This window comes from Pteropus vampyrus, unplaced genomic scaffold, assembly GCF_000151845.1.
Source record: "Pteropus vampyrus isolate Shadow unplaced genomic scaffold, Pvam_2.0 Scaffold288, whole genome shotgun sequence".
Taxonomy (NCBI): Eukaryota; Metazoa; Chordata; class Mammalia; order Chiroptera; family Pteropodidae; genus Pteropus; species Pteropus vampyrus.
In genome coordinates, this window is record NW_011889069.1 from 3804901 (window position 1) to 3831182 (window position 26282).

A 26282-nucleotide genomic window follows, 5' to 3' on the forward strand; every position below is an offset into this window, starting at 1 on the left:
TTAAAATTACTACTCAGATCAGCTAACAGTAAACAGCTTAGAAACGCTGTCATGGGGCTGAGCAAGGCAAACCATCTACCTGTCTCCATACTTTACCCTCCACCCACGCACCACAAACAGCCATGTCATAGTTCTGCTGGGCACTTACGGAGACTCCAGACTCTTCCTGCAGTGAGTGATGGAGAGTGGAGGATCTGGAAGGAAAGAAGAGAGAGAGCTTACTGAGGCCCGAGACAACGAAACACAACCCAGCTGAAACAGGGCCCAAAGGAGAGCCACAGAGGGAAGCAGCTCCTTCCAATGTCTGGCATCTTTAGATCAAGTTCAGAGTCCTGTGCTCACCAGCAGGCCCTGCCTTCACTTTAGTTCTGGTCTATCAATCTCCCCACCATCCCTGCTTCCTTTCTCCCTCTTTCAAATCAAGTCCCACTGGCAGCTATACCCACAGGATTTTGGCTTCTTTCTTTTGAAGAGAGACCATGCTAAAAATGGGCCATCCCTCCTAACGGGGAGCTTTTGAAACTGGGCCAGGTAGAGCAGGGGGTGGGGGTGACACCCACCTTTTTTGCGCTTGAGCTTACGCTTGCGCTGCTTGTTGACAAAGCAGGCGGCCAGGGTGCTGAACAGGATGGCAGCTGCCAAGAAGCAGATGGTAGCTACAATTCCAGCCAACACAGGCCGAGCTAACCCGTCATCAGTCAGGTCCGGCTGTGGGAAGATGTCTGCCGGGAGGGGCAGGGAGCATGTATGAGTCCCTTTCTCCCCCAAAGACCCCCACCTACCCTGACATCCATCCCCCAGGTAGCATCCATCCCTGCCTCGGTAGCACAACGATTTAAGGCTCAGGCTCGATCCATGCTCAACTCTAGCAATGAAGAGGTTTATGTGGCAGGGGAGGAAGAAGAAGGGGTAGTTTATACAGGGCGAGTGGTTCCCACATAGCTAGTAAAGAAGAAAGAGCATCTATAGCTTACCTTTATGGGGATAAGAATTTCAATAATAATCTAGACTCGTCTAGTGCTTTTTAAAAAGTTCTTTCATCCATATTATCAGATATTCTCACATTAACCCCATGAAGTAGACAGAGCACACATTATTGCTCTCATTCTCTAAATGAGAAATCTGGGATTTGCCGAGTTTGAGCGACTTGTTTACATAGATACTATGTATCAGTGCCGCAACTACACACAGTTATTCTGACTTCCAGTTTGGTGTTCTCTGCCTTCCACCCTGCCATCTTCACAAAATGAGCATAGATGTGATAACACCTGGGAGAGGGCTTCTTACTGCACAATTCAGATCCATTTCTAACTCCTTACACTACAGGTGAGCAACTTCTACAGGGAAGATTAGCATGTCCCGGTCATCTCAGGTACAGAATGCTGGAGCCAGCAGAGACATGGTTAATGGGTCCAACTTCCTCATTCTGCAGTAAAGAACTGAGGCTCACTTTGTACCCAAATTCATAGAGATGATTAGTGACAGAGCCAGGACTGGACCCCAGTCCACTGTATTATACTACAAAGGATAGTTATATTAGTTGAGTGCCATCCTTTAGGTTCATCGAAGGAGAAATCTACATATTCTGATATATTTGGCCAGAATCCATTGCTATGTTGATAATAACAATGGACAAAAATAATCCAAATCACGCTGAGTGGCTGACTAGAAAAATGAATGCTACGGCCTTTGGAAATGGGGGCTTAATTTGGGGGAATGTTTAGGTTGCTGCATCCTCATTCACCCATGAGGAGTCTTCCAGCTATGTATGTTTCCTCTTGGGATCCAGATACCAAGCCACTGAATACAGAACAGTTCACTGAGATGAGCCTGCAAAACCCTCAAGTCTTCTATCCTGGCCTTGCTGCAAGCTCTGTTCCCCAGTCCTCCACCTCTCCAAGTCTCTTCCCTGGAGGGAAGCCAAGACAGAAGTATGCTGGTTTCTGCTGTCTAAAGGAGATGTGTGTGTATGTGTGTGTGTGTGTGTGTGTGTGTGTGTACAGACACACACATACACACATATATACACACACATACATACATAAACATAATGTGTAATATATGAGACAGAAGTCATACTCCACTCCCCCCAAATGCTCTCATGCCACTTCCATCCTTCCCTGCCCTCTTCCCAATCTGCCCACCCCAGCACTTGGCCAAGCTCCTTGCCAACTGGTCCCAGGGGTGTTTGTGTGAGCAGTGCCCATGGAAATGGTGCCATTGTTTTATCACTAAGCGAGCACCTCTTCCCATACCAAGTAACCACTCCACAGGGGGAGGGAGGGACATTGCTATGTTTCAGGAACTGTAACCAGAGAAAGATGTATAGAAATGAGACCAGGGCCAAGGAAAAATAGAGAAATTGATAAAATGCTAGGGAGCTGGCTTTACTGAGCCTGGAAAAAAAATCTATGGTGAGGAAAGAGTGGAGGGAAACAACACCAGGCAGCAATTTTCTAAATAAAACCACCATAATTATACAGCAGCCTTACAATAGGCATTGAATAGATACTTGTTGACCTGTGTTCTCTTTGCTCCAACTCACCACCCCACCCCACTACAGATGATCTCACTGAAGGAAACAGATGTTAAAGCAAAATAACTTAAATCAAGTTCTTTTTGACTACTATACTAAGAAGATTAGCTGATTTTCTGTGGCTGTCTTATAGAAACTGGCATTAACACAGCTCTTGAGTTGAAGAAATCCTCTCCACCATGGAAGTAGAAGCATGGATCTGATGGGCTTAGGAAATGCTACAATTCACAGTTTCAATGGAGTGCTCCTTAGTTTCTGATTCAGCCTCTCTTCCCATGCTGGCTATTTCATAAAGGGACTCCCCTGTGGCTCTGGGGCTTACGTCCCCCCCAGCTTTAAGAGAACCCCCACCCCTGGAGTACCTGTGCTGGAGACGCCGGCGATGTTGCTGGGCTCGCTGACCAGATCCTGCATGACGGCCAAGACCCGGAACTCGTACCAGGTGTCCTACAGCCCCAGGGACAACACCCTGTCAGCCAAGGGACCTGAGGCAGCCACTGGCCCACCACTGGCCCAGCACTACTGACCCTGCAGTGATATCTCCTGAAACTAAGCACTGGAAGGAGTGGATACTGGGAATGTTTAACAACCAGCTCTCAAGTGAAAAAAAAAAGTCCTGATTTGTAGCATTTGCCAATTGCCATGGTGCAAACACTCTGACCGTGGCTGAATTCAGTGAGGTCACTAATAGCAGAGTTGGGAAGAGATGCATACAGGGGCTTTCAGGAGCCACCACAAACCAATTCCAGCAACAATTGAGTATTCAAGGAAGGAAAACAGAAAGACAGATGAGATGATGAGGTTGTCTGTATCCATGAAATAAGCTATTTCCTCTCTCTGACTAGAGAGACATCAAAGTTTAAAGGGGGTCAGCTGGAATAAAAATAATGTGTTCTCTAGGGCTCTGAATTGTTAATGGGTGAAGCTAGAAGACAGTCCATCTGGGAAATCCTATGCCCATCCCAGCTAGGCTCCTAATAAGGAGCTGAGGTCAGTGTCTGATTACATGTGCTAGGTTCTGGCCCTGCCCTACCCTTCCCTAGCTCATGTCAGCGCTTAGAGAAACCCCTCAAGGCGGTATAGCTCCACACTACCACAGAGATGGTCCTGAATCTGTGAGACCTCAGTCTTTATGATCTGAGGATTCCAAACCTTGGTAGCAGAGCTGGGAGAATACAGGAACAGTGATGTGGTACAGTATGTGGCCAGACCTCATTCACCCAAGTTGGGTCACATTCGAAGCTTCCAGTGACTCTAGAAAGAGTCCGGTCACTTCCAGAATATGGGAAGAAGAAGCAAGGGAAAGCTAGGTCCTCACTTGGGACAGATCCTTGGCAAAGAATTCTCCATCGGTGCCTGGGATTGCATCGTCTAACATCTCCCAGCGTTCTCCGACACGAAACTCCATGACGTAGCGGTCAATGGGAAAGCTGTGATTGGCAGGTGGGAGCCAAGACAGGAGTACACCCTGCTGGGTCCGATTGGCTGTGAGGCACCGTGGTGGAGTAACCAGCACCAGGGGTTCTGGAGTAGTGATGGGGAATGCTGCAGTGGCAGGAGAGACAGAGGGAGACAACACAGGAGTGCTGAAGTCACTGCATCCTCATCTTCCCTGTGCTATCTGCTGGCTCAACATGTGTCTCTGGGACCATCATAACCCCAAGATGACAGTCACATGCCCACATGCCAGTGTTTGCCTCATTTCAGGGGCAAGAGTGTCAGAGAAAAGAGCTCTTGTGACCCAAAGGAAAGAGGCAGAGTAAGTGGGCCCAAAGCTTCATGCTTCTGTTTTCAGAGTACCTCTAAAATTCCTCTACGAGGGAATCAAGTTTCTCAAAAGGAAAAAAGGAACTACAGGGAAGAAGGAAGAATTAAATGTAATTATCTTTTTAATAAGATAGTATCTTTAAAAAATATGTAAAACATATATTTTATTCTCTTCCAAGGAAGTAGGAATATCTTCCCCCACACAGTTCACTCTTTCAATTCCCTTCTTGGCCCAGGTGGAAAATCAAGGCCCAGCAAGGGGCACTTTCAAGCAAGGTAAGCACTCTGTCTCCGCTGCCCACCTTGGTGGCAGTAAACCAGGCTGGAGTGGTGCCACCTGTTCCCAGAAGCCCTCTCTGGCCCCAGAAAAGACAACAAACAAAACTACAGCCAGGAAGAAAAAAAGTGAGCCGCTAGGTCCAGGAAGGAAGAGTTGGCCACACTCCCACCACCGAATAAGGCTGGGACCAGAGGAGAGGACCAGCAGGAGAACAGGAGGAGGAAGGATTCCTAGTCTCCCTTGCGAAGCCACAGGAAGATGCAAACATGTAGCCTGACCAGGAAGGCCAAATTCGAAGCCTCTCCCTTTCATCTAAGGGTGCAAAAGGAATCTGGCCAAATGTGCTCCGATGTGGGATGAGGAACTCTGATCCAGACAAACCCCACAGAATGATGTGACAAATCCTTATTGAGAGATCAAATGACAGGACTGTCTAAAGCACTTAGCAAGGTGCCTGGCATACAGTAAGCTCTAAAGGTTAGCTACCAGGACCATCACTGCCATCACCATTTTTATCGACCCCAGGTCCTCTGGGAAATACCCTCGAGACATCCCGAGCCCTCACCTAAAGTGTTCACAGTGACCACCTCACTGAAGGCGCTCGTTCCCAGCTTATTCTGGGCCAGGACACTGAACTGGTATGCTGTCTCAGGCTCCAGGGCATCCACTAGCAACCAGCTGGGTCCTGGTGGCACTGGCAAAGATAGCCAGTCATGGGGTCCAAACTGTGCCCGCTTCATCCTGGCCAAGAGAAATAGAAAGGATCGGGGACAAGGGAGTGGGGTGGGTTACACTGGAAACACAAGAGTGCATGCAAGGTCCTCAAGGAAGTGGCAGTTGGTACACCTGGCTTTCCCAGGGTCAAGGACGGAAGGAGGTAATGACCAAGGTGAGACGCCCTTCTCAACTTTGGCTGTGCCGATCCTCATAATTTCAGGTCACCAGCCACTGCTGATACCCCCTCTTCTAAAAGGGACACTTTGGTGTAAGTCATGCTCAAAATACCGGTCAAACTGCCAACTGCGTTTTGGGAAAATCTCACCCTGGTCACAACCCTGAGAGCAACTGTGCCATGGGAGAGTAAGGACACTGAAAAAAAGGCAGGTACCACAGTATGAAAGAGAAGAGCAACTTGGCAACAGCATGACTAAAGAAAGAACTCTGGTGACCAAGGCCACCCGCCCTCCCAGGGACAGCCAAAAGTGGGACCTAGAATAACCCAAAGGGCTCACTCAGTCCAACCAGGTTTGAGTCATCTGAGGAGGTCTAGGGTACATGACAAAGAAGATCAGGAGTTTCTCCACAGTGGGGATCAGGATCCCTAAGGCATTAAGGTTCAGAAATCACAATAAAGGAGAAGGTCACACTGTTTGTGGAGAACACTGACACTTTTCTACACAGCCCACAGCCCAACTAACTCCATCCGCAATGAAACCGGCCATCTGCAGTGCCCAACATCACCACTGGGAGGAGTTATCGTTCTGTGGATTGAGACTAGGCAGCCCTGATGCCCACCAAATTCCCCTCTAAGTCAAAGGCTCACTACTGTGTATACCCAGGAGCTGGAGCTGAGGCAGCAGAAAGCACAGCAAAAAGAAGCGAGCGCCAAATGTCTCAGTCATAACATGGAGAGTTAGAAGCAGTCAGAAAGAACTGGAGGAAAGAAGACCTCCCAATCTTTGCACCCACTCTTCCCCTCCCAGGCACCAAAGCAGGTGAGCGAAGTGTGACAGAGCGATGCAAGCGAGCAGCAGCGTGGAGCAGAGCCGCCAGCAGCCAGGGAAACCCCAGTCTATGCCCAGACCTTCCACCTGGCATCCCTAAAGGTGGCCTGACCATGCCAAACGCCCTGTCCCGGCTAAGCAGCCGCCCAGCAGTGCCATGGTCTTGCAGTGCTCACCGGCAGGGTTGTTAGGAGGCCCTGTCCCTGCCCCTATCTGCCTCCAGAAGACCAGAGATAAGGGGTGGGAGGGTATTCTGGTTGCAACTCAGAGTTCTCCAAGCTCATCATCTAGGTCCAGTTTGCCTCTTCAGAGTTAAAAATGCCTAGGATATTCAAAGTCTGGGAAATATCCACCAAATCACAGGAAAGAGAGCAGGCCCCCTCTCAACTTCCCTTGCTATTTAGAACTGCAACAAGAGTTCTCCCTGAATGACCAGGGGCTTCTCTCCAGGGTGTGAGGTTTCTTCCTCCAGAGGCCCTGGCTGAGGCTCACCCAGATGAGATAGGTCTTAGGAGGAGGAAGTGAGGGGGCTCACTGTCCCTGCTCTGGGATGAACCCATGATGCAGGTGGCTGGTTCTTTGCTCAGGATAGGAATGTGGGGAGCAGGAAATCCTAAAGTGAGGGGAAGGGGGCCAACTGTGGTTTCTCTCTCCCCCTTTTCTATGCCTCCTTTCCTCAGCCCAATTCATGCAACTTTTAGATCTCTATCCTATGGTTTGGCAAAGATATCAAATCACTGCTTCTAGATAGATTTATACTAGAGATATAAACACAACAGAGACACATGGCCCCACAGAGAAAGTACAATGCTGAAGACCAGGCAAGGAAGTGTTCACCCCTTCACACCGGTTTCTGGAAACACTGGGGAAGGGACACAATACGAACTGGATTCTTTGCTTCCAGCTAGGCTGTTTCACAGTGCCCTTGAAGACTGGGAGTCTCTTCCAGACTCCAGAGGACAGAGGAAACTAAAAGAAGAATGAATCAAAGACACAAAAAGGGGGCAGTGAGATAAGCTGGAGAGAGAGCAGCAGAGGGTGGTGGACAACTCAGGCAACAGCCCAAATAGTCTTCCCAAACCTGGGCCAGGAACACAGGAGCGTCCAGAGTCCCTTAGACATACCCATCCCCCAAAAGAATTGAGTCATTGTGTCTACACACCTCATCATCTGGAGGTCTGGTAAAGAACCAAATCATTCCTGTAACCTCCACCCATCCCAGGGACTGACTGAAGTGGGGGTGGGGAGGGAGAAGCAGAGAGCAAAGCATGCGGGGCTGACTCACAGAGGTCCGTACCAAACTGAGAATGTCTGCTCGAATCCTCCATCATAGCCTGGCTCCCAGGACACGTTGGCAGTTGTCATGGAGACCTGGACCCGGACACTGCCCGGGGCATGGGGGCTGGTGCCTGGAGACCAAGTGGAGACCTCTAAGACTGAAGAGAACTGAGCCAATTGAGCTGGGCACCCATAACCTGCTGTGTCATAGCAAAAGGCAGTACCCCAGGTGGAGTGACTGAGGATGGCGGCGGGGGAGGACACTGAGGAGCTGGCACTCTGGCCAACCAGGTAGGAGGGCTGGAGAAGGAAACCCAGTCCACTTTAGTCTATCCAGTAGGAGAGGGTACCAGCACTAGGAATGTAAGCCGAGGGGAAACTGGAGCCCTCCATCACCCTAGGACAAAGTCCTGTGCTCACTTGCCAAGCACAGAAACACTCCCTTAAGGTCACAGGCAAAGCCAAAAAATACTTCTCCTGTAAAGTTCTCCAGCCTTAAAAGACAGCCTTAACCACCCAAACAGTGACATGAGGGGCAGCATAGCATAGCAGTTAAGACTTCAACTTGGGTTTGAGGCCTGAGCCCACCACTATCAGCGATGTGGCACTGAGAAGGTGTTCAACCCCCACCAGCCTCACTTTCAATGAATGTGCACTGGGGCAATAGCAGCTCCCGCCTCATAAGCTGTAGATGACAAGGCATCACTTGGTACAGGGCCTAAAACCGCTGGTAAATGCTCCCAAACTATTGGCTGTTGTTACAACTAGAGCTGTCTGTCCCCAGAGGAGCAGGTAAAATGGACACATGCCTCAGACAGATAAGTAGGAGAATGCTCAGCACCCCAGGAAATGTAAACACTAGTCACCCCTTCAGTGCCAGGCCCAGCCCGTGGATCTCAGCATCCAGGGCTTTCCAGCTTCCCTACTAGACCCTAGACTCAGAGCTCTGTGCAGTTGCTACTGGCCATGCAGGTGCCTAATTTCTGTGTCCCTCATGAGCAAAGGACCTCCCCAGGACAGGCCCCATGTCACCTCCCTACACGGAGTCCACAGAGGGCTGGGGCTGCCCATGGTAGGCTCCTGGTTCAGGGTGGACTAACTTGGGAAAGACGTCCAGTCTCCAGCACCCAGACCACCACCCGCCTGCCCACTGCCCCATACCGATGACAGTCAGGTGGGTACTGGCAGTGATGCTGGTGACCACATTGGTGGCGATGCACTCCCACTCCCCGTGGTCCTCCTTACTCAGGGCTCGAAACTGGAGACTCCCGCTGGGCAGGGCGTTGTGCTTGCTTCTGCTGGGTTTCCCTACCTTGGCCAAACAAGGGGGCAAGGAGGGGGGCAGGAGTGGGTGGTAAGGGAGGAGCCAGGTCGGACAGGGGAGAAGAGAAGCCACCAACACCTCAGGGGTCCGAGAAGAGGATGGAGAGGGCAGTGCCTGAGCATTCAGCCTGCACCTCTCAATGCCCTTCATCTAGAGCATCCATCTAGAAGTCACCCTGGCTCCTCAGCACCTGGCCTCTCAGAACAGAGCCACTATTGGGTCTTTACCCCCAATCAGAGTCCTTCCCCCGCCAACCATGCTCCCTGGGAGCTCCAGGAACCAGAGGTACCTTTCTCCATGTGATGACAGGGAAGGGGTCCCCTGCGGCAGCGCAGGGTATGAGTAGCTCCCGGCCGGCCTCCTGCCTGTACTCCCAGCCTGGTAGCACCGTAAAATACGGGGGATCCTAGGGAAAGCACAGCAAGTCTGTAAAGGCAGTCACTTCAGGTGCCTGCCCACAAAGAGGCCACTCGTGGCCCTGGGCCTTACCTTCAGGACAAGTCGCGCAGGAGCAGACTGACCCATGGTCCCCAAAGTGTTGTAAGGCACACAGGTATAAGTGCCAAGAGCCTCCTCTGTGGCCTCCTCAATTCGAATGGAGCCATCCTCCATCAAGGTCCAGCCTAGATTCTGCCAGAGTGAATAGGGAGCCATGGTCAGGGGGTGGACCCTCAGTCCCAGCCCCGCCAGGCCATACCCGGGCTGGGTCAGCTCCACCAGCCAACCTGTGGGCAGACCTAGACATAGCACCAGCTACCATGGGGACAGGGTTGCCAGACCACAGACCCCATGGGAAACAACTCTTTGCTTTCCCAGAGTTTTTGGTGGGGAGTGGAGAGGTCCTAGCGGGGAACCAGACCCCAAAGACAGTATCTTAGTGTCGGGTGAGTATGTCTTATTGGGACCAGCATGTGACTCTCTAGCACCTTCTCGACCTGCAGGGGGCGGCCATCCTTGTTCCACTTGACCACAGTGGCCGGCGGCTCTGCGTCCACAGGGCAGCGGATATAGCCATGAATTCCCACGGGCACGTAGATTATGGGGGGCATGTTGAGGACACGGGCTGGGTCTGCAGAGGGGTAGCATAGGGTAGGAGAGAAGAAAGACACAAGGGAAGTCAAGAAGGGAGGAATCCAGGCAGGGATTCCTGGCACCCCAAAGCACAGCCTTTCACACCCTCTGCCCATTCAGCAAACACTATGTGTCCTCAGTGCTCAACACGGGCTAGTGCTGGGCCAACTGAGGATAACAAGGTAGGCAAACCCTGGCTCTCGGGCTACAGAACAGAGGCCACATTGGGCTGCCCTAGGGCAGGCTATAGAGTTCTTTTGCCAGTCCAGCCCACAGTATTCTTAAGCAATTCTGTGTTGGATGCTCGCAGTGCTGGCCCGCCCCAGTCTGCAGCACTCCTCAAATGCTTCTACTCACTACGAATATTTCTGCTGAGCAGGGGCGCTCATGTCCATTTCCCCAGCCCCTAAACTCTGGAACTCAGAGTCAACATTTGAATGCACCCTCCCCCACCTGCTCCTCATCCTAAGTCTTTATCACCAAGCAGCTCCTCTCTCTCCACATCCTAAGCCAAAAGATGAAAGGCAGTCCTATGCATACAGGCAGAGGCATAACCACAGGTGGTCCTTCTCTCTCCTCTCCATTCTGCTAGTTGCCCAGTCTCCCAAGCTCCAGTTTCCCATGTGTGTCATCCTTGTCCACAGAACAGTTGACAGGTTCCCGGGACAGTAGCAATTGCAGCATATCCCGTCATATGGGTGAGTCATCACCTTTCAGTTCTTCCCAATTTCCCTGAGGGTTACCAACGAGAAAGATCCAGAACTTCCAGGGAGGCAGTGAGGATGAATGAGCTGGTATCTTTTAAGCATTTGGAGCTCTTCAGAGAACAGCATTACATAAATACCAGGCCGAGTTATATATTTAGACATAGCTTCCTACTTTTGTATGGTAGAGAGTTTTTTTTTTTTTTCCTCCAAGGTTTTCAAAGGGTTTATGAATGGGAAATACTCTGAACACTGCTTTTTAGCAGAAATAAAGATCCTTGTCTCACCCACCTGAAAATCTTACCCCCCGGATTCTCTTTGAAGGCAAGAAGGAGGTAAAAAAGGACAAGTGGGAGTGGGTGATGGCGCTGGGGAGAGACAGGGAAACCACATGCCCCGCTCAGAAGAAAATGGTCCATAGCTCCAAAGATGAGGCCTCATCCTGGTTAGATTCATCGCTCTTCTGAAGGTCACCTCCTGTTGGTTCTTTCCCTCCTCCACTGCTACCTTCTTGCCCAGGTGATGTAAGCAAGTCAGGATGCTACTCCAAGTAAGGTCCTCCCTTCTCTTAGCCCCTTCACATCCAGCACAGCTTGGGGCACATGGTAGTTCACCGAGAAATAGCTTCTTGACTTGCTTTTTCCTACTGCACGTCTTGGTGGGGCAGACCTGATGCCCTTGGTCACACGGCATTTCTTGGGCCTCACAGCTCTTAAAATCTTTCGACTCATAACGTAGCATTCTGAAACTCCTTGAAATTTACTGACAGAAGTGGAGAAATTATGCCTTTGCCCCCAGCAGCGAAATCATTGCACAAGGAAGAAAACAATGAGAACATAAGGTTAGGAGTTTGACAGGGCTGGAGGGTCCAGCCTGGCTCCACCACCAGCCCATTCAAACCACAGAGGCCCATTCAAGCAGTAGACTTTGCAAATACTCATCTCTGCAAAGATGAGCCCCACCTCCTGGGGCACCAATTGTTCATCTACCTGTCCCCAATTCAAATGCTCACTCCAGACTGTTGCACTTCTCACCCTGCCACTCCATGCCCTTGGGGGTGAGCGATTCTCCTACTGCAGACCTCAAGTGATAGAGAGCTTGTCACCTACAGCAAAATATGGGGCCTTTGTTGCCTGAGTGACAGCATCATCAGCAAATCAAAAGGAAGAAATTAATCCTCATCACTCATCCTTCTCTCTCTCACAAAGATCAGCTTGCCAGGGGTGGAGAAACAAAGACTACGCTGAAGTATTAGAGATGAGCAAACTGAATTATTGTGCTCACACAAAAGCCCTCCATTGTTCTGGCATGAGGAGCGGCTCATTCATTTGGATCTCTGGCAGTCCCAGAGAAGCACAAGGAGGAAGCCAAGAGGAGGCCAGGTGTTGGTGGAACTGAATCAAGTCACCTCAGAAGAGGGTTCTCTCCCCTCACCCCACATATCCATCCAAGGTAGGAGAAGGCAGAGAGCTGACAGGAAATCTAACCCTACACAGGTTTGAGCTACACTTTCTCAGACACCTGAGACAAAAGCACCAGAGAGCATCTCATTCGAGGTACAGACAGAGGTGCTGGCTAGCATTCAATGCAAGCACAAAATGTTCAGAAGGTCTATCGATCCTTGAATCCTACCTAAGCCTGGCTGATGGAATGAGTTAGCTAGCACATGCAGTGATGCTTGGTCCACAGAATACACACCGCAAGGGCTAGTTTCACTTTGATTGCCCAGCCCAGATATTGGCCTCTTCTTGGGCTGTCCTTTCTTTCTGCTCAGCCATTCCCCCATTCTCATTCCATTGAAAGACTTCTGGTGTCTACTGCCCTCCAGCCTCCAGTCTGGCTAATTGTATAGAACATAAAGGATTGAGGACTTTTTGGACTTTACAAAATGAATTCCGTAGGAGCCATGACAGTAATGTCGGCTTGCACATAATAGGGACACCGTTAGGGTGTGACCAGAACACCCAGAACCAAAGAAATATCAACCATGACTGCCCTAGATAAGCCCCCCATCTGCAGGAGCCAATAAGCATAAGGATCCCACCTTGCCAGGTCCATATAAGCTAAGCACCTTAGACAGATGATGCTCAAGCCTAACCCGAGAGTATTACGGACAGGTGTGCTAGAGCCAAAGACTCTGACATGCTCATCACAGCTCAGGAACTACACAGAGCTCTCTGTGCCGCCAGTCAACAGAGCTCGCTTTGGAGACTCTAAGAACTTTCATCTCTTTGCTCTGTTGCATAAGACTCTGTACTTCCCTTCTCTGTGTATTGTGTGTTAACCAGCATGGGTACCTGATTGGTTTATCTGAGAAGGTTCCACTCAATAAACCTAGCATCATGGGAAGATACAAACGCATTCGAGGGTGTTACTTTGGTAGCCTCTTGCCCTGCTTGCAACGATAATGTGGCCTGAACCTTCTGGAACCCCCACCATCCAGGGCTCTCCCTCACCCCTACTCACACTGCACAGTCAGGTAGGCAGAGGCCGAGGGGGAACGCCCTAGACTGTTGCTAGGGACGCAGGTGTACTTCCCCGCGTCTTCAGGCTTCACCCGAAAGATGATCAGGGTCCCGTCAATCAAGATCCGAACTCTCAGCTTCAGGTCACTTTGAAGAGACAGGAGACGAGGAAACACAAAGAGCAGGGAGGCAGGGGGCAGGGGGGAGGTGGCAGGTGAGAGAAGAGGAACTTCCAGGAAATACCAGAGCAAGGTAGCAATGAGTTCCCTCACCCCCACGCCTCAGGGAGGAGACCAAGTGTGTCCTCACATTCCCAGGGACCCTCTCAAGGCCCATGCAGACACTGACCCTCACATGTGGCACATGTGGACCAACCACCCACTCTCTAAGTTCTCAGAGCCCAAGGGCAGCCTGCTCAGAGGTCTTGTCTCTGGGGACCTGGCCTGGGCCCATGCTGAGGGCTTAGGGCAGGGCGCTCACTTTTGAAAGTAGACGTTCTCATCCTGCCAATACCAGGTGTAAGTGAGGTTGCCAGGATACGCCTCCGCCCGGCAGGTAAGCAGAGCATCTTGGGATATGTTGACAGTGATGTTCTCAGGAGGGGACACTATGAAAGGAGGCCCTGGGGACACAGGAAACAAACATGACCTCACCCGATGGGGCAGGGGAGAACAAGAGCACCAGGACCTCCCAGGTAGCTCTGAGACACCTCAGGAAAGGTGTCCTGAGCCCTGGGAGGGAGGGCGGGGGTAGCACTGGCCCAAGAGTTAGCAGCACAACCCAGGCAGTTGTCATGGAGACACTTCTAGCGGCTGCCAGTGCTCAAGTTCTTACTCTCCCTATAGTTCCTAGAAATGCAGACTGTACTGGACATGGCCACAGTGTGCCCCACCCCCTCGAGCCAATTGCAGACACTTTCTTGGTACATACCTGTACCCCATCCCCGCACACAACCCCTCTATAAATTCTGGCTCCCCACACCAGCCATCTAACCACACACACACACACACACACACACACACACATGGTCCTTCTTGCCCATCCTTCCCTCCAGCAGAGCCCCGAGTAAGAGGCATGCTGGAGATTGAAAGGCCACTGTTTCAGTCCAGAGCGAGAAATAATCTTGCTTCTGGAGGAGTAAGAGACTTGTGCTGCTCACCAGGCAGAGGTTAAGAGGGCAGCTCAGGGGAGAGCAGAGTGAATAGGGTGTAAATTCCAGCAGTCCCTGGTGCTGACTTTCCAGACAGGCTGCAGCTGCCAAGTGGCTCTCTCTCCTGAGAGAGGCTAGTTCTCCTCCAAGCTACAGAGGGACCTCTGGCCCATGCGGCCACTCAGAACTCCAAGTCAGGAGACAGGAAGCGCATTGCCTTGGCAGCCCTGGCAGCCCTGGCAGCCCGGACAGCTGCCACCAACCATCCCTCACCAGTTCCTCCAGCAGGCAGTAGATGAGAGGCAGAGCAGGTGGATAGGCTCAAAACAAAGAAGAGACCCTGCTGCCCGGACGCTGCCCTTTCTGGGGCACTCTGAGGCCCCAGATAGGACAGACTGGCATCTCCATGTGCTAACTGTGCTGACTCCAGCTCTGCCAAATGTCTGAATGCCCTCAGTATTATTTAAATGTCTGAGGTTTGCATTGAATTCCTATCTTTATCTATTGATGCCATCACTACTGGAAGGAGCTCTGAGGGAGGGTCCCTCCCCTGAGGAAGGTAGATGTATGGCAGGACACTACCTGGACAGACACAGAAACCAGAAACTCACCCAGCATGGGGCCTTAGGCCACCTGTGTGATAGCCACAGCAGGCCGCCTTGAAAGCTCTAGTCATGTAGTACCAATATTTGGGAGGAGTCCTGCCCAGCTCGTTATGGGCTGCCCATGTCCACCCGCCCTCAGCCGTGCCGACTGTGCCCTGGGACAGGCTGGCCTGGAAGTCCCTGAAAAAAGCCCAGAGCACAAATTGGCCAGAGAGATCACTCTTACCTTGGACAAGCAGGTGGGTGGTATGGACAGCCTCCCCCTGGATGCTGTATGCGCGACAGGTGTAGGCACCTCTGTCCTCCCGATTGACCGATGTTACTGTCAAACTCCCATCACTCACCTGGGGCCAAGGAGAGATGGAGCTCAGCACTCACCTTGGGCCCCACCAATGCCATCCTGAGGCGGAGGTGGCCTCAGGGCTGATGTACCTGGGGGATACAGAGGCAGGTGCCTCATTTTTCATCTCCCTTCACCAACACACCTATAAGCCAGTCTGCCTGCTGTTTCTGTTTCCCCTCTGTGCCTTTGCACAGGGTGTCACTGGTCACATAAAGTGGGAGACTGCCTTGGAGAGGGAAAAACAAGCAAAGGAAGGGTGAGAGGAGCGCAGTGGTCCCAACGAAGAACCACACTTACCCTGTATTTCCCACTAGCAGCAAGGAGGGTCCCCTCCTTGAGCCAGGTGACAATGGGCTTGGGGTTCCCAAAAGCCGTGCAGGTCATGGTAATGCTGCCACCCTCCTTGGCCTCGATGTACTGAGGGGGTGTTTCTGTAAAGGTAGGGGGAGCTGCAAAGAAACCACAAAGGATTAGGGTAGGATTATCAAGCTGCTGCCCTGCACGCCTCACCAGCCCTCTCCAGGTACCAAGCCCACGTGATCATGCATAACCCTCGTAGGCTCCTGCAAGGAAGGAAGGTGGAGACAGGTAAAATACTCTGCCCAAGAATCTTACATAGAGAGGGGAGACCTGGAATTCAAAGTCAGTCTGGCTGGCTCTAAATTCTAAACTCTTCCCATAGTACTTGGCTAATTCCAATAAACACGTTTGTTGAGCATCTGTAGGAAGCATCTTAGTACTGAGCTCAGCACTAAGACGGGCAATAGACAAGACCGCTCTCCCCTGATCCTAACAGACCCGATATTTGCCACCAGCTCCACAGACTGTTCCATCATCTTTCTGTCTTTCACCTCATGATTATCCATGATACCCATACTTCCTTAACCCAGCCTGGCCAGGCCCTCACATTTGGGACATTTGTGATCTGGCTCCATCTAGAATGCCTGACTTTATCCACAGAAGCCGGGCTGCTCCCTTCTTAACTCTTCGCTGATTGTGCCAGGTTGTCCCCTACACCACCATCTGCATTGGAGTTTTGACTAAAATTCCATCCTGTTTGGATAATCAGCTTTCAAGAGACTCAGTCTTGTTTCTCTGAGCTTCTAATAGAAATAGGCTGGCTTCTCCTCCAAGGAATTCTAGCAGTTATCTGGTCAGTCTTGACCTCTTGGACTATCAGTTCTGTGTTCTGAAGTGACAAGTGAGGGCCCCACTCTGAACACCAGCCTTGAGGGTCCACAACACTAGGCTGGGGCAGGCCATTTTGAGCTTATCTCAAGGTACCCAAAACTCAGGACCAAGTTCAAGTGCCAACCTGACACTTATTGTGTAACCCTGAGCAAGTTACTCAGACTCTCTAGGTTTTACCTAAATCCCCCATCCTCCAGAATTGACATGAGGAATAAATAAGGTGTGTAAAAAGGACCTTGTAAAATGTAAACATGTAAAACATGGGTTATTTTGTCAGTGCTATCATCATCATCTCCCCATGAGCCTCTGAGGCATTAATGAGAAACTTTTAGAAGGGTCTATCCTCTCCAGACAGCCCTGCTCCCAAGAACTAGTCAGAGTGCTTTCGGATTTGATATCCATCCCCTGCTCCTCCGCCAGCCTCATCTATCACATTTTCCCCTTTATTGTGCTCTAACCACACTGCCTTCTTCGTATTCCATGGATGTGCCAAGAACACCCAACCTCAGGGCCTTTGCATTTGCCATCCTCTCTGCCTGGAAATCTAAATCCAGATCTCCTTCCTTCAGTTCATGCAAACCTTTGCTAAGATGCCATCTCTGTCTTACCTGATCAGCCAATATGAGATGGCACTTCTAGCCTTCTTATTACCTTAGATTGTTTTATTTTCTTTGAAGCATTTATCACTAATTCTCCTTGAGAGCAGAGATCTTTTCCACAAACCCCACAGTATGCCCAGCTTTTAGCATAGTTCCTGGCATGTAATAGAGCACTCAACAAACGTCTGTTGAATGGTTAAACAAACAAATGAATGAATGACTGAATGAAGGTGCATACATATACACACACCTATAGACCAACACGAATGTGAACAAATAAAACTCCTTAAGAGCATAAACATGGCAAGACCACTTCCTTCAATAATCCCGCGAGTCCATTGCTCAGTGTAGGCACACAGGGGCACTTGGAGAGTGAATACTGAATGAGTTAAGAAGCACACTTCATCACACACAAAAACACACACAACAGACATCCTCAAGAGAGTCAATTTTCATCCAATGTCTAATATACCAAAAATAACAGTAAAAAACACCCAAAGGACTCTGGAATCCTAACTCCCAGGCCTCCCTTCCTGCACTGGAAAGTGCTCATCTCCAGCAGAGCCCCTCCTCGCCAAGCCTGCCCCTTGGAATACAGTTAATACAGCCACAGCCTCTATTACCTCTGGTGTCAAGCTTAAAAGAAAAGATAATAAATTAAATTACATCCTGAAGTGACAAATTAATTACTAATTACATAATTACTTTATTATTTAGGTGCTAATCAGGAAAGTACTTTGAACAATTTCGAGTTTTGGGGAAAATAATGGTTTGACTCTCGATTATTTACTGAATTAGGTGTTAGCTTGCCAGCTGCATTTCCAGGCTTAATTCTTTTTTTCACAAGTGCCCTATAATTAATAGTGCAGGTTAGAAATAGGCTGGCCTCTCCTCCAAGGAATTCACCAACCTAACGCAAGACTTGGCTTGGGCTTTGGGGGTATTTTCTATGTAATAAAGAAATAATTGGGTTTGTTTCCACCCAACTGATCTTCAGGAAAACACAGAAAGAGAATGAGACAATTTGTAATTCTAATTTTTCACTGGCCTTTCATTTTCCAAAGGTGATCCCTGTCAGAAAATGCCTGACATTAAACATTCTAGTTTGGAAGCAATGGAATATTGGTGCTCCAGACTCTTTCCTTCAATAATGGAAATTTATGCTGGAAAGAATCTCAGAACTTGGGATGAAGGGAAGGGGGAATAAAGGGAGAGAGATTTCGGCTGTCACCTCGGGCGGTGTCTATGCTGTTCTATCTATCTGGAGGGCAGGCTTCTTGGAAAGGGCAAAGTATCCTTATGAGGAGCCCTGGTTTTAAAGCCTGGAGCAGATGGTATACATTCTTAGCTTTTCTGCCTGACACTTCAATATAAACAACCTGCCCGTGTTTCCTGAATGTGCCAGCACTCCTTCTTCTGGCCTTGCAGGCACGCGCTGTTCCTTCTGCCTGGAATACTCTCCCCTACCTCCCACCCCTGCACCTGGCTAACTCCTCCCTGGCCAACTCCTCCCTGGCCAGGTCTCTGCACAAGAGACATTTCCTCAGAGAAGTTCTCCTTACCCTATGCTCCCAAAGGCCGTATTGCAACTGTCTCTGGACTTGCCTGCCCACTGCTATATCTCCAAAGCCTGCTACAGAGTGAACATTCAAGAATACGTTTTGAATGGATAATCACTGGTGGATTTGCAAGGACTTTTCAACTACCACAGTCCTCTGCATCTTCCAGCCTGAGGTACCTTCCTGTGTTACCACGTCCCTGCTGGTATATTTTCATCTGATTGCATCTATTTTCTCTCTTGAGAAGGAGGATGGCCAGCATCTTACACATAATTACCTACATGTCAATAACATTTCAGAAATTGGGCAAGACACTTTCTCACACAGAGTTTCATTGAGCCCTGCAAACAGGCACTGTTTTTGGTAACTGAGGAAACCGAAGCTCAGAGAGGCGATTTAAGTGGCCCAGGATCACAAAGCTAACATGCAATGAAGTCACGAAACAAACTAAATCTTTTTAGGGTCTTATTCCACGCCCATTCCACTCTGAGCAATTAGGAATTCCCAAAGAATCAACTCCCACTCATGCAAACTAAGATGTAATAAAACACACAGTTCTGCACTAAATTCTACTTCCTGTCATGTGAGTGTCTACTGAACACCTGGTATCTCAGATTGCTGAAATGAACACTAGCGGGATGATGCAAAAGGAGAAGGAGGAGGTGCTTGGAAGAGATTTCAGCCCAGTTTAGGAAAGGGCATGAGAGAGAAAGAAAGCAATGTGGGGACTTCTGCTTCAGTGTTCAGTCAGTGAAGCTTTTAGCAGCAGATTTACCTTCCTAATTATATTTTGGTTACACTAATATTAAGATGAGTTTTCACTCCCGGCACACACAACAGCTGGCATTAAAAGGAGGTGACTCAAAAGCTTGCCGAGTGGTGGGGACAGCCCACCCAAGATTTAAAATCAGCCTCTAATCAGTCTCTTGGCACTGGCTGACAGGAACCGACTGCATCACATGGGTCTGACAGCCTGGGCTAACACTGACCTAGGGCCACCATATCTCTAAGTGTGCTTTTCCCAGAGGCCAGTGCTCTGACTAAAACATTTTGTGCTTCCAGAAACCTGGATAAGTTTTTCAGGCCAGAAAGAGCATGGCCTGACCCAACCTCTGGGAGGAATGACCCAGCCCCACAAGGGAGGGCAGACAGAGCTGTCCTTCAAAGCAGATCAATACTGAGAGAAGCTTCCAAGCCAGAGCATCAATGTCTCTCCCAACCACAGCATCTATAGTCACAGACATCAAAACCAGAAGGATCCAAGCTGTGTGTGCACATCCATAGCATATACACTGTGGAAGCTTCAATAACTATCATAGTGTCTGCAGCACAGTGGTGGCTGGATACATTTTGTCATAAACTGAATAAAAAAAGAATAAGTGTCTGGCCAGAAAAACAAAACAGAAAATGTTGCTGCCCCACACCCAGTGGGTACCACTCTCCTTCAAATTTTCTTCATAGCTCCACCCTCTCCTCACTCCTCCACAGGATCTTTTCCCAAGTCAGGACTCCCAGTGACACAAGGGGGCCTCTCCATACGAGGAGACCCTGGGACTCAGCCTCTGGTACCATCACTGCCACAGACCCAGGACCCCAGCCTAGGTCAACACTGGGAACCAGGAAACTACCCTGGGGCCTCTGCCTGAGGCTTCCTTGCCCAGACACTTGAAAATTCATTTAACTAGAGCTATAAATAACTGATGACCATTAAAACTGTTACTCTTCCCAAGATTCTTCCACTTTATTACACAGTAAACCCAGTACGGGCAGGGACTGAGTCTGGGTTTGCTCAGCATTGTCTTCCCATCATCTGGTGCAGAGTAGTGGGCTACTATAGTGGGCTTGGTGCACAGTAGACCTTCAGTACATAATATGCAAATAAGTACATTTAACAAGGAACCAAAATGTCAACCTGAAAAGGAGGATTGCAATGATGAGACTCCAGGAATTCCACTCAAGAGTGGGGAGGCATTTCCTAGGCTAGCGGGGTCTTCCCAAGGCTGGGAATTGTACCAGCAGTTACCGCTTTGGCCTCCGCAAAGCCTTAACCCTCCTGGTTTCAAGAACCAGATGCTTACCTCCCTCTAAGGAACTCTAACACCACCACCCACAGCAAACCCCTGCCTCATGCCCAGGGAGCTGCTCCTCCCAGGCACTTGCTGACCCAAGAGGCTCTGGGGAGACAACTGAGGAGGCACAGCAGGCGGGGCCCAGCCGTGCTGAGGCTCCTCTCTGCAGCAGGGACTGGGAGCAGAAATGGGGTACAGTTCCCCTAACACAGGCCCTCAGAGAGCGGGCTTTCCAGTTGTCCCCCACCCCCAGGAAGGAGTCCTGTACGCACCGTTGATGGTGAGGTGGACCCAGCTGCCATTGTGAAAGGTGTCATACTGCTGGTCCAGCATGAGCACTTTGCACTCGTACCAGCCCTGGTCCTCAGAGCGAACCTGCTCCAGCCGCAGTGATGCTTTATCATGAAGACTCGCCCGGCCTGGGGGACAGAATGGACAAGAGCTGCAGCAGCCATCAGGGTGAGGCCAGCAACTCAACATCCTCCTCCCCAGCCAAAGGCAGAGGGCCCATCATAACCTGCAGACCGTTTCCCATGGCAGGGCCCCAAAACAACAGCTGGCACCAACCTCCGGCTGCAGGTGGCAAAAGAAAAGGCATGAAGCATTGGCCGTGGAGCCACAATCCCGCCCCAGCCCTCCAGCCTCAGCTGGCCCCCATTCAAGCTGCAACTCTGTGTTTGGCACTGAGAAGAGCCTCAGTTCCTTAGAATACTTCCCCTTCTTTTGGAGATCTCTTAGGACAAAGCAAAGACATGAGGGATACAGAGCTGAGAGGAAAGAGAGAAGGAAAGGGAGCGGGGAGAGGGGGAGGGAGGGAGCAAGAAGGGAGGGAGAGAAGGTAAAAGGTCTACACAGTCCTGAGCATCTCCACTCAAGTGGAGTAACACCCCTATCCAAGCAGGGCCCCACACCCTACACCCCTGTCTGGCTACGTTATGGCAGGGCGGAGGAAAGGCGGGCCGGGGAACAGGGTGCTGGGATCCTCTCCCAGTCCTGATGCCAGTGCCAGAGGGGCTGCTCATCTAACCAGAGCTCAGGGCCCCCAGGTGCTAAGGCTGCAAGGCCTATAAGCCTGAGGCTGAGGAAAGGGCTGGCCAGCAGAGCAAAGACCCCCAGTTAGCCTCCTTAACTTCATCTTCCACCCTTCGAAGGCCATCTTTATCTCACTGAAACGTTTATCTCACTGTACTAAGAAGGTAAGAGTTGTAGCAGGAGCCAAACAGAGTGGGGAGTAGCTTCCTTCCTCTATGATGAGAGAGGATGTCCAGCAGCCCTCAGGGTCCTCCTCCCCTCACCTACCACCTTAGCCCACCCCTCACCCCAGGGTCACAACCTCCTCTGCCTTCCTCCTTGTCTCGGCACTGGAAATCTGCCTAGCGACCTGACTGTCAAAACCAATCAGGCCAAAAAGAGAGAGACATAGGCAAAGGAGGGAGAGGGAGGGAAAGGGACAGAGAGAGAGAAATGGAAGGTTTCTGAGAGAAATGCAATGCAGACCTCAGTAGTCAGAAGTAAAGAAAAGCAGTGTCCCACCAGCTTCCTCTCTTCCCTTAAAGCTCAGCACACACACATATGTACACACACTCACATGGGCACACATTCGCTCCCATTCCTCACATGCTCATAAACACAAACACACACACACACACACACACACACACACACACACAGACGCCCCACGCCCTGCTCCTGGACAGGCTGGCAGACAGGGGCTGGCAGTGACTCACAGTGATGCCACTGCTGGCAGGAGTAACTGTGGCAGAGGAGGCAGAGAGCAGGCACCCACCAGAGGCACAGACACACACTTACACTCAGGGATGGGATGAGGCCCAACTTCAGACAGAGGGAGGTGTGGGTACAGGCAGACAGAGCAAACCCCACAGTTGCACGACTAGACACGGGCAGCAGCTCTGACTCCGCTTCCTCCTTCACGGAGCTGCCCTCAGCCCAGCCTGGCTGTCCCACAGGGTGGACTTTCTAGGCTGCCTTGTCTTCTACTCCTGCCTCTGCTCCTGCAAACCCCAGGCTGTGTGGTTTAGGAGGGCTCCATGTCTGCACTACCTCCTCTTCCCTCTCCTCCCCACCACTTAATTAGAACCTACCAGAGTCCAAAGGATGGGAAGAAAGAGGCAGAGACTGTGGAAAACAGAGATAATAGACGAGTCAGAAAAAAAAGAGGAAGCAATAGAAATAAAGGCAGCAGGAGGCATGACCACTGAGAGCTGGGACCCTGGAGGGGAAGGGCAGCCCTGCCAAAACCGAGGAGAGAAGGCGAAGGGTCCCAGACCTTACCTGCATACTCAGGGTCCACATGGGGTGGGTAGTAGCCAAACTTGATGAAGATAGGGATGGGCACCCCAAACTTGAACCACTCCACGACATAGGGTGGGGGCTGCCCTGTCACCGGGTGGATCACGTCGCATCGCAGGACCACAGCCTCACCAGCTCTTGCTGTCACAAACTCGGGTTCCTCTCGCAGGCCGTGGGCAGCTAACGGGACAGCAAAGTTGGGATGCAGAGAAGGAAGTAACAAGGAGATCCTGTCCTGGCCACCCCAGAGGCAGACTCCTGCCCATGTTTAAGGACCTCCGTTCCCTTCCCCAAAGCCAGCTGACCTCCAGCCTGCCTCCTGAAGAGGAGCTCACTCACTCCCCAGAGGGTGCTCAAGACACCCTCCACCTCTCTCCCCAAGTCCCCCAACCGCGAACCTGCAGGGGAGGAGAGGAGGAAGAAGAGCGGAGGGAAGCAGATCTCTTCAGTCCTGCAGGCCAGCCCTTCCCTCCCCAATCCCAAAGAGCAGAGCTGTGATCATGCCCTCCCCCGTGACACCCCACCCCCGCAAGAATTCTAAGGGGTGTGGACACTGAGAAGGTTGAGGGTCCATGGCCTCTCTGTGGGGACCCTCGGCCCCAGGCCGCTGTGGCCAAAGGTAAACTCAGACTATCTTCCTATACCAGGATGCTTTCCACCAGAGCCAGTAAGGAGCTGCACAGCCTGATGTCCTCCCGTCCTCCTCCTACGCCCTACCCCCACCCAGTCTGATGTTCACAGCACAAAACAAGAGTGCTCTATACAGTCGCAGGGAATCCCTACCAAGCTGAGCAGAGGCTGCTAGGGGCAACGCCAGAAGGAAAACCTAACAGGCCTGAGCTGGCCTCTCAGCCCTCACCCCACTCTCTGCTGCACCTGCTGCTGAGGGGGGTGGAGAGGCCTCCAGCCCTCCAGTTTCTAAGCCCCAAACCCATCAGGCTGCAAAGTACCAGATATCACCATTAGGATAGCAGGGTGCTGGGGACAAAGGAGGGGTCCTTGGGGCCCACCTCAGCCAGCTAAGGGGAAACCACCCTACCGTAGGCAGAGGACAAATCAAACAGCTGCACAGGGTGCCCCCATCCTCCTGCCAGGGGAGACAAGGAGGGAAACCCACCCCACCCCCACCCCAGAGCTGGAGGTTAATACAGACACTGCTTCATGCACCTGGATGGCTTGCCTCTGGACTCTAAATGCCTGGACTCCTGAACGAGGTATGCAGCCCCCACCTCCAGCCTGACATTCCTCCCTCCCACACCAGGCCTCCGTGCCCACAAAGTCATCTTGTCTAGCTTACTTCCCAGTCAAAGGGACAGCTAGGGAAGCCTCTCCCTCCTGCCTTTCCTCCCACTACCCAACACAACCCGGACTAGACCAGGGCTTTCCCCATCCTAGTCCCGCAGGCAGCACCAAGGACAGCAGCTGCTCATTGAGGCTGAAAGCCAGGGAATGGCTGGGCCCTCCCTCCAGTGCTGAGAGAGGATGTCCAGGAGAGCAGCGCGACTGTCTGTTCGGTATCTCTGGGTCTGATTCCTGCTGCATCTCTGACCCCTGTGTGCTCCTACTGGTCTCCTCTCATCTTGCTTTCTTCTTCATGTCTATCTCTCTGTTTTTCTCTACCTCTGTCTCTCTCTGCTGTGTCTCTCTCTTGCTTGCTCCTTCTCCATGTCTGTGTCTCTCTTCAAGTCTCTGTGTGTCTCTCTTTCTAGCTCCCACTCTATGTGGGTAATTCTGTCTACTTGCCTATCTTTCTGTTCCTATGTCTCTATCAGTGTGTGTGTGTGTGTGTGTGTGTGTGTGTGTGTGTGTGTGTGTGTGTGTCTGTTGGGGGAATATGTGGACTTCTGTTCACCTGTTCAAGGGGAAGAAATTTTGCCTGCTTTTCTGCGTGGACCTGTTTTTGTGAGCTTGTGCATTCTGTTTCATCTCTCTCTATGTTTGTCTGTATGTTGTCTGTGTGTCTCTATGCATTTCTCCTTCTCTCCCTTCCCTTCCCCCTCTCCCTCTTCTCCCCTGCAAGTTGCAGAAAGAGGAGGAGGCAAGACCTTCCAGAAGCTGATTGGCTACCGGTGACATCACTGTTTTCTAGAGAAAGAGCTAAGATCACAGAGTATTTTTGGAGCAGAGCAGAGTGTTGCACTCACCTGCCTGAGGCCCCAGCAGGTTTCCCAATTCTCCCCACCCCCAAACTTGTCTCAGACAACGTTTGAATTCCAGCCCCTCAGGAAAAGCATGGAGAGGGCCCAGCTGCAGCAGGTGCCTCCCCCACAATCCCAGGGGCACCCAGAAAGGGATAGATCCTGCCTCCCAGCATCTAAGGAGCATAAAAGCTGATCTTGGACCCAGGAGAAACGGGCAAACAGTGGGCACCATGAGTGATCAAGAGGAGTAGTGTGTGTGTGCGCATATGTGTGGGTACATGTTTGTGTATGTGTAGCTCTTAGCAAAAAGACAGGTGTATGCATGTGGATGTGTGCATGTGCATGTGTGTTTGTGTGCATGTGAATTTGCATGCACATGTGAGTGTGTGCAGCAGAGACTTTTGAGGAAATGAAAAGAGGAAATACAGGATAATGGGGGAAGAGGAGTGAGTTATTCCCAGGGTCACAGTTACCTGGTGGGGGGCGTAGAGGCTGTCCACAGAAGGGGGCTCCTTCACAAGGCTTTGGCCCTACAGCCTTCGGCAGCAGGAAAAGGGGTGGGGAAACAGTCGGACACTGCTGGGCGGGTGGCTGCCCCCCTCTACCAATGAAGCTGGGTTCTGGAGCTCTCTGGGTCCTGGGGTTGAGGACTCTGGGGGGCAAGCCCAGGAGGTGGGTCAGCTCTGGGCTCTGACATGGGTTCCCACAGGGCCGGCTGCTCATTTGCACCTCCTGCTGCCTCATTCTCACCGCATGGCAATGAGGCAGCCTTGTTCACACCTTCCCCAGCACTGGAGCAGGCTCCAGGTTTCCACCCTACCCCACCCCCAGCCAGCCCCTGAGCTCAGGGCTGAGTACCTGCCAGAGGCCCACCCCCTAGCCAGGTGGCCCCAGCCTGCATCCCTTCTCAAGGACCCTATCTGAGAGAGGACACAGAGAGATAAGCATCCCAAAGATCAGAAGACAAAAGACAGGGAATTCCCCAGGAAGAAGGAAAAAGGGTGGGAGCCCTGCCCCAGCCCCCATACTCAGTCCCACCCTCCTGGTTTTCTGAATTCTAAACTATTTATCAGCTTTTGTCATCTCCTCATCAGACACACACACACACACACACACACGCACACGCACACACACACACACACACGCACATGTTCTCTCACTCCATC

General features: G+C 51.2%; 1 protein-coding gene across 13 annotated transcripts in view; it reads right to left on the reverse strand.

Annotated features, from left to right (window-relative positions):
* Nucleotides 1-26282, reverse strand: part of IGSF9B (immunoglobulin superfamily member 9B) — a 58518-nt gene that overhangs the window by 24075 nt on the left and 8161 nt on the right. For 10 of the 13 annotated variants that reach the window (XR_002776447.1, XR_002776448.1, XR_002776446.1 and 7 more), the window contains exons 2-17: nt 22958-23155; nt 20938-21084; nt 15545-15696; nt 15131-15248; nt 13630-13771; nt 13151-13296; nt 9836-9978; nt 9399-9539; nt 9199-9315; nt 8747-8897; nt 7593-7716; nt 5149-5324; nt 3855-4081; nt 2899-2983; nt 561-722; nt 149-194 (exon numbers count right to left, since the gene is read on the reverse strand). Coding sequence is in view for 9 of the 13 variants with exons in the window: in XM_023521032.1 (XP_023376800.1) it covers nt 149-194; nt 561-722; nt 2899-2983; nt 3855-4081; nt 5149-5324; nt 7593-7716; nt 8747-8897; nt 9199-9315; nt 9399-9539; nt 9836-9978; nt 13151-13296; nt 13630-13771; nt 15131-15248; nt 15545-15696; nt 20938-21084; nt 22958-23155 (2275 nt within the window). In the remaining 4 variants the exon portion in view is untranslated. Of the gene's footprint in view, nt 1-148; nt 195-560; nt 723-2898; nt 2984-3854; nt 4082-5148; nt 5325-7592; nt 7717-8746; nt 8898-9198; nt 9316-9398; nt 9540-9835; nt 9979-13150; nt 13297-13629; nt 13772-15130; nt 15249-15544; nt 15697-20937; nt 21085-21182; nt 21239-22957; nt 23156-26282 lie in introns of those variants that run through there. The other 3 variants (XM_023521040.1, XM_011376229.2, XM_023521039.1) reach the window with 3 other exon arrangements.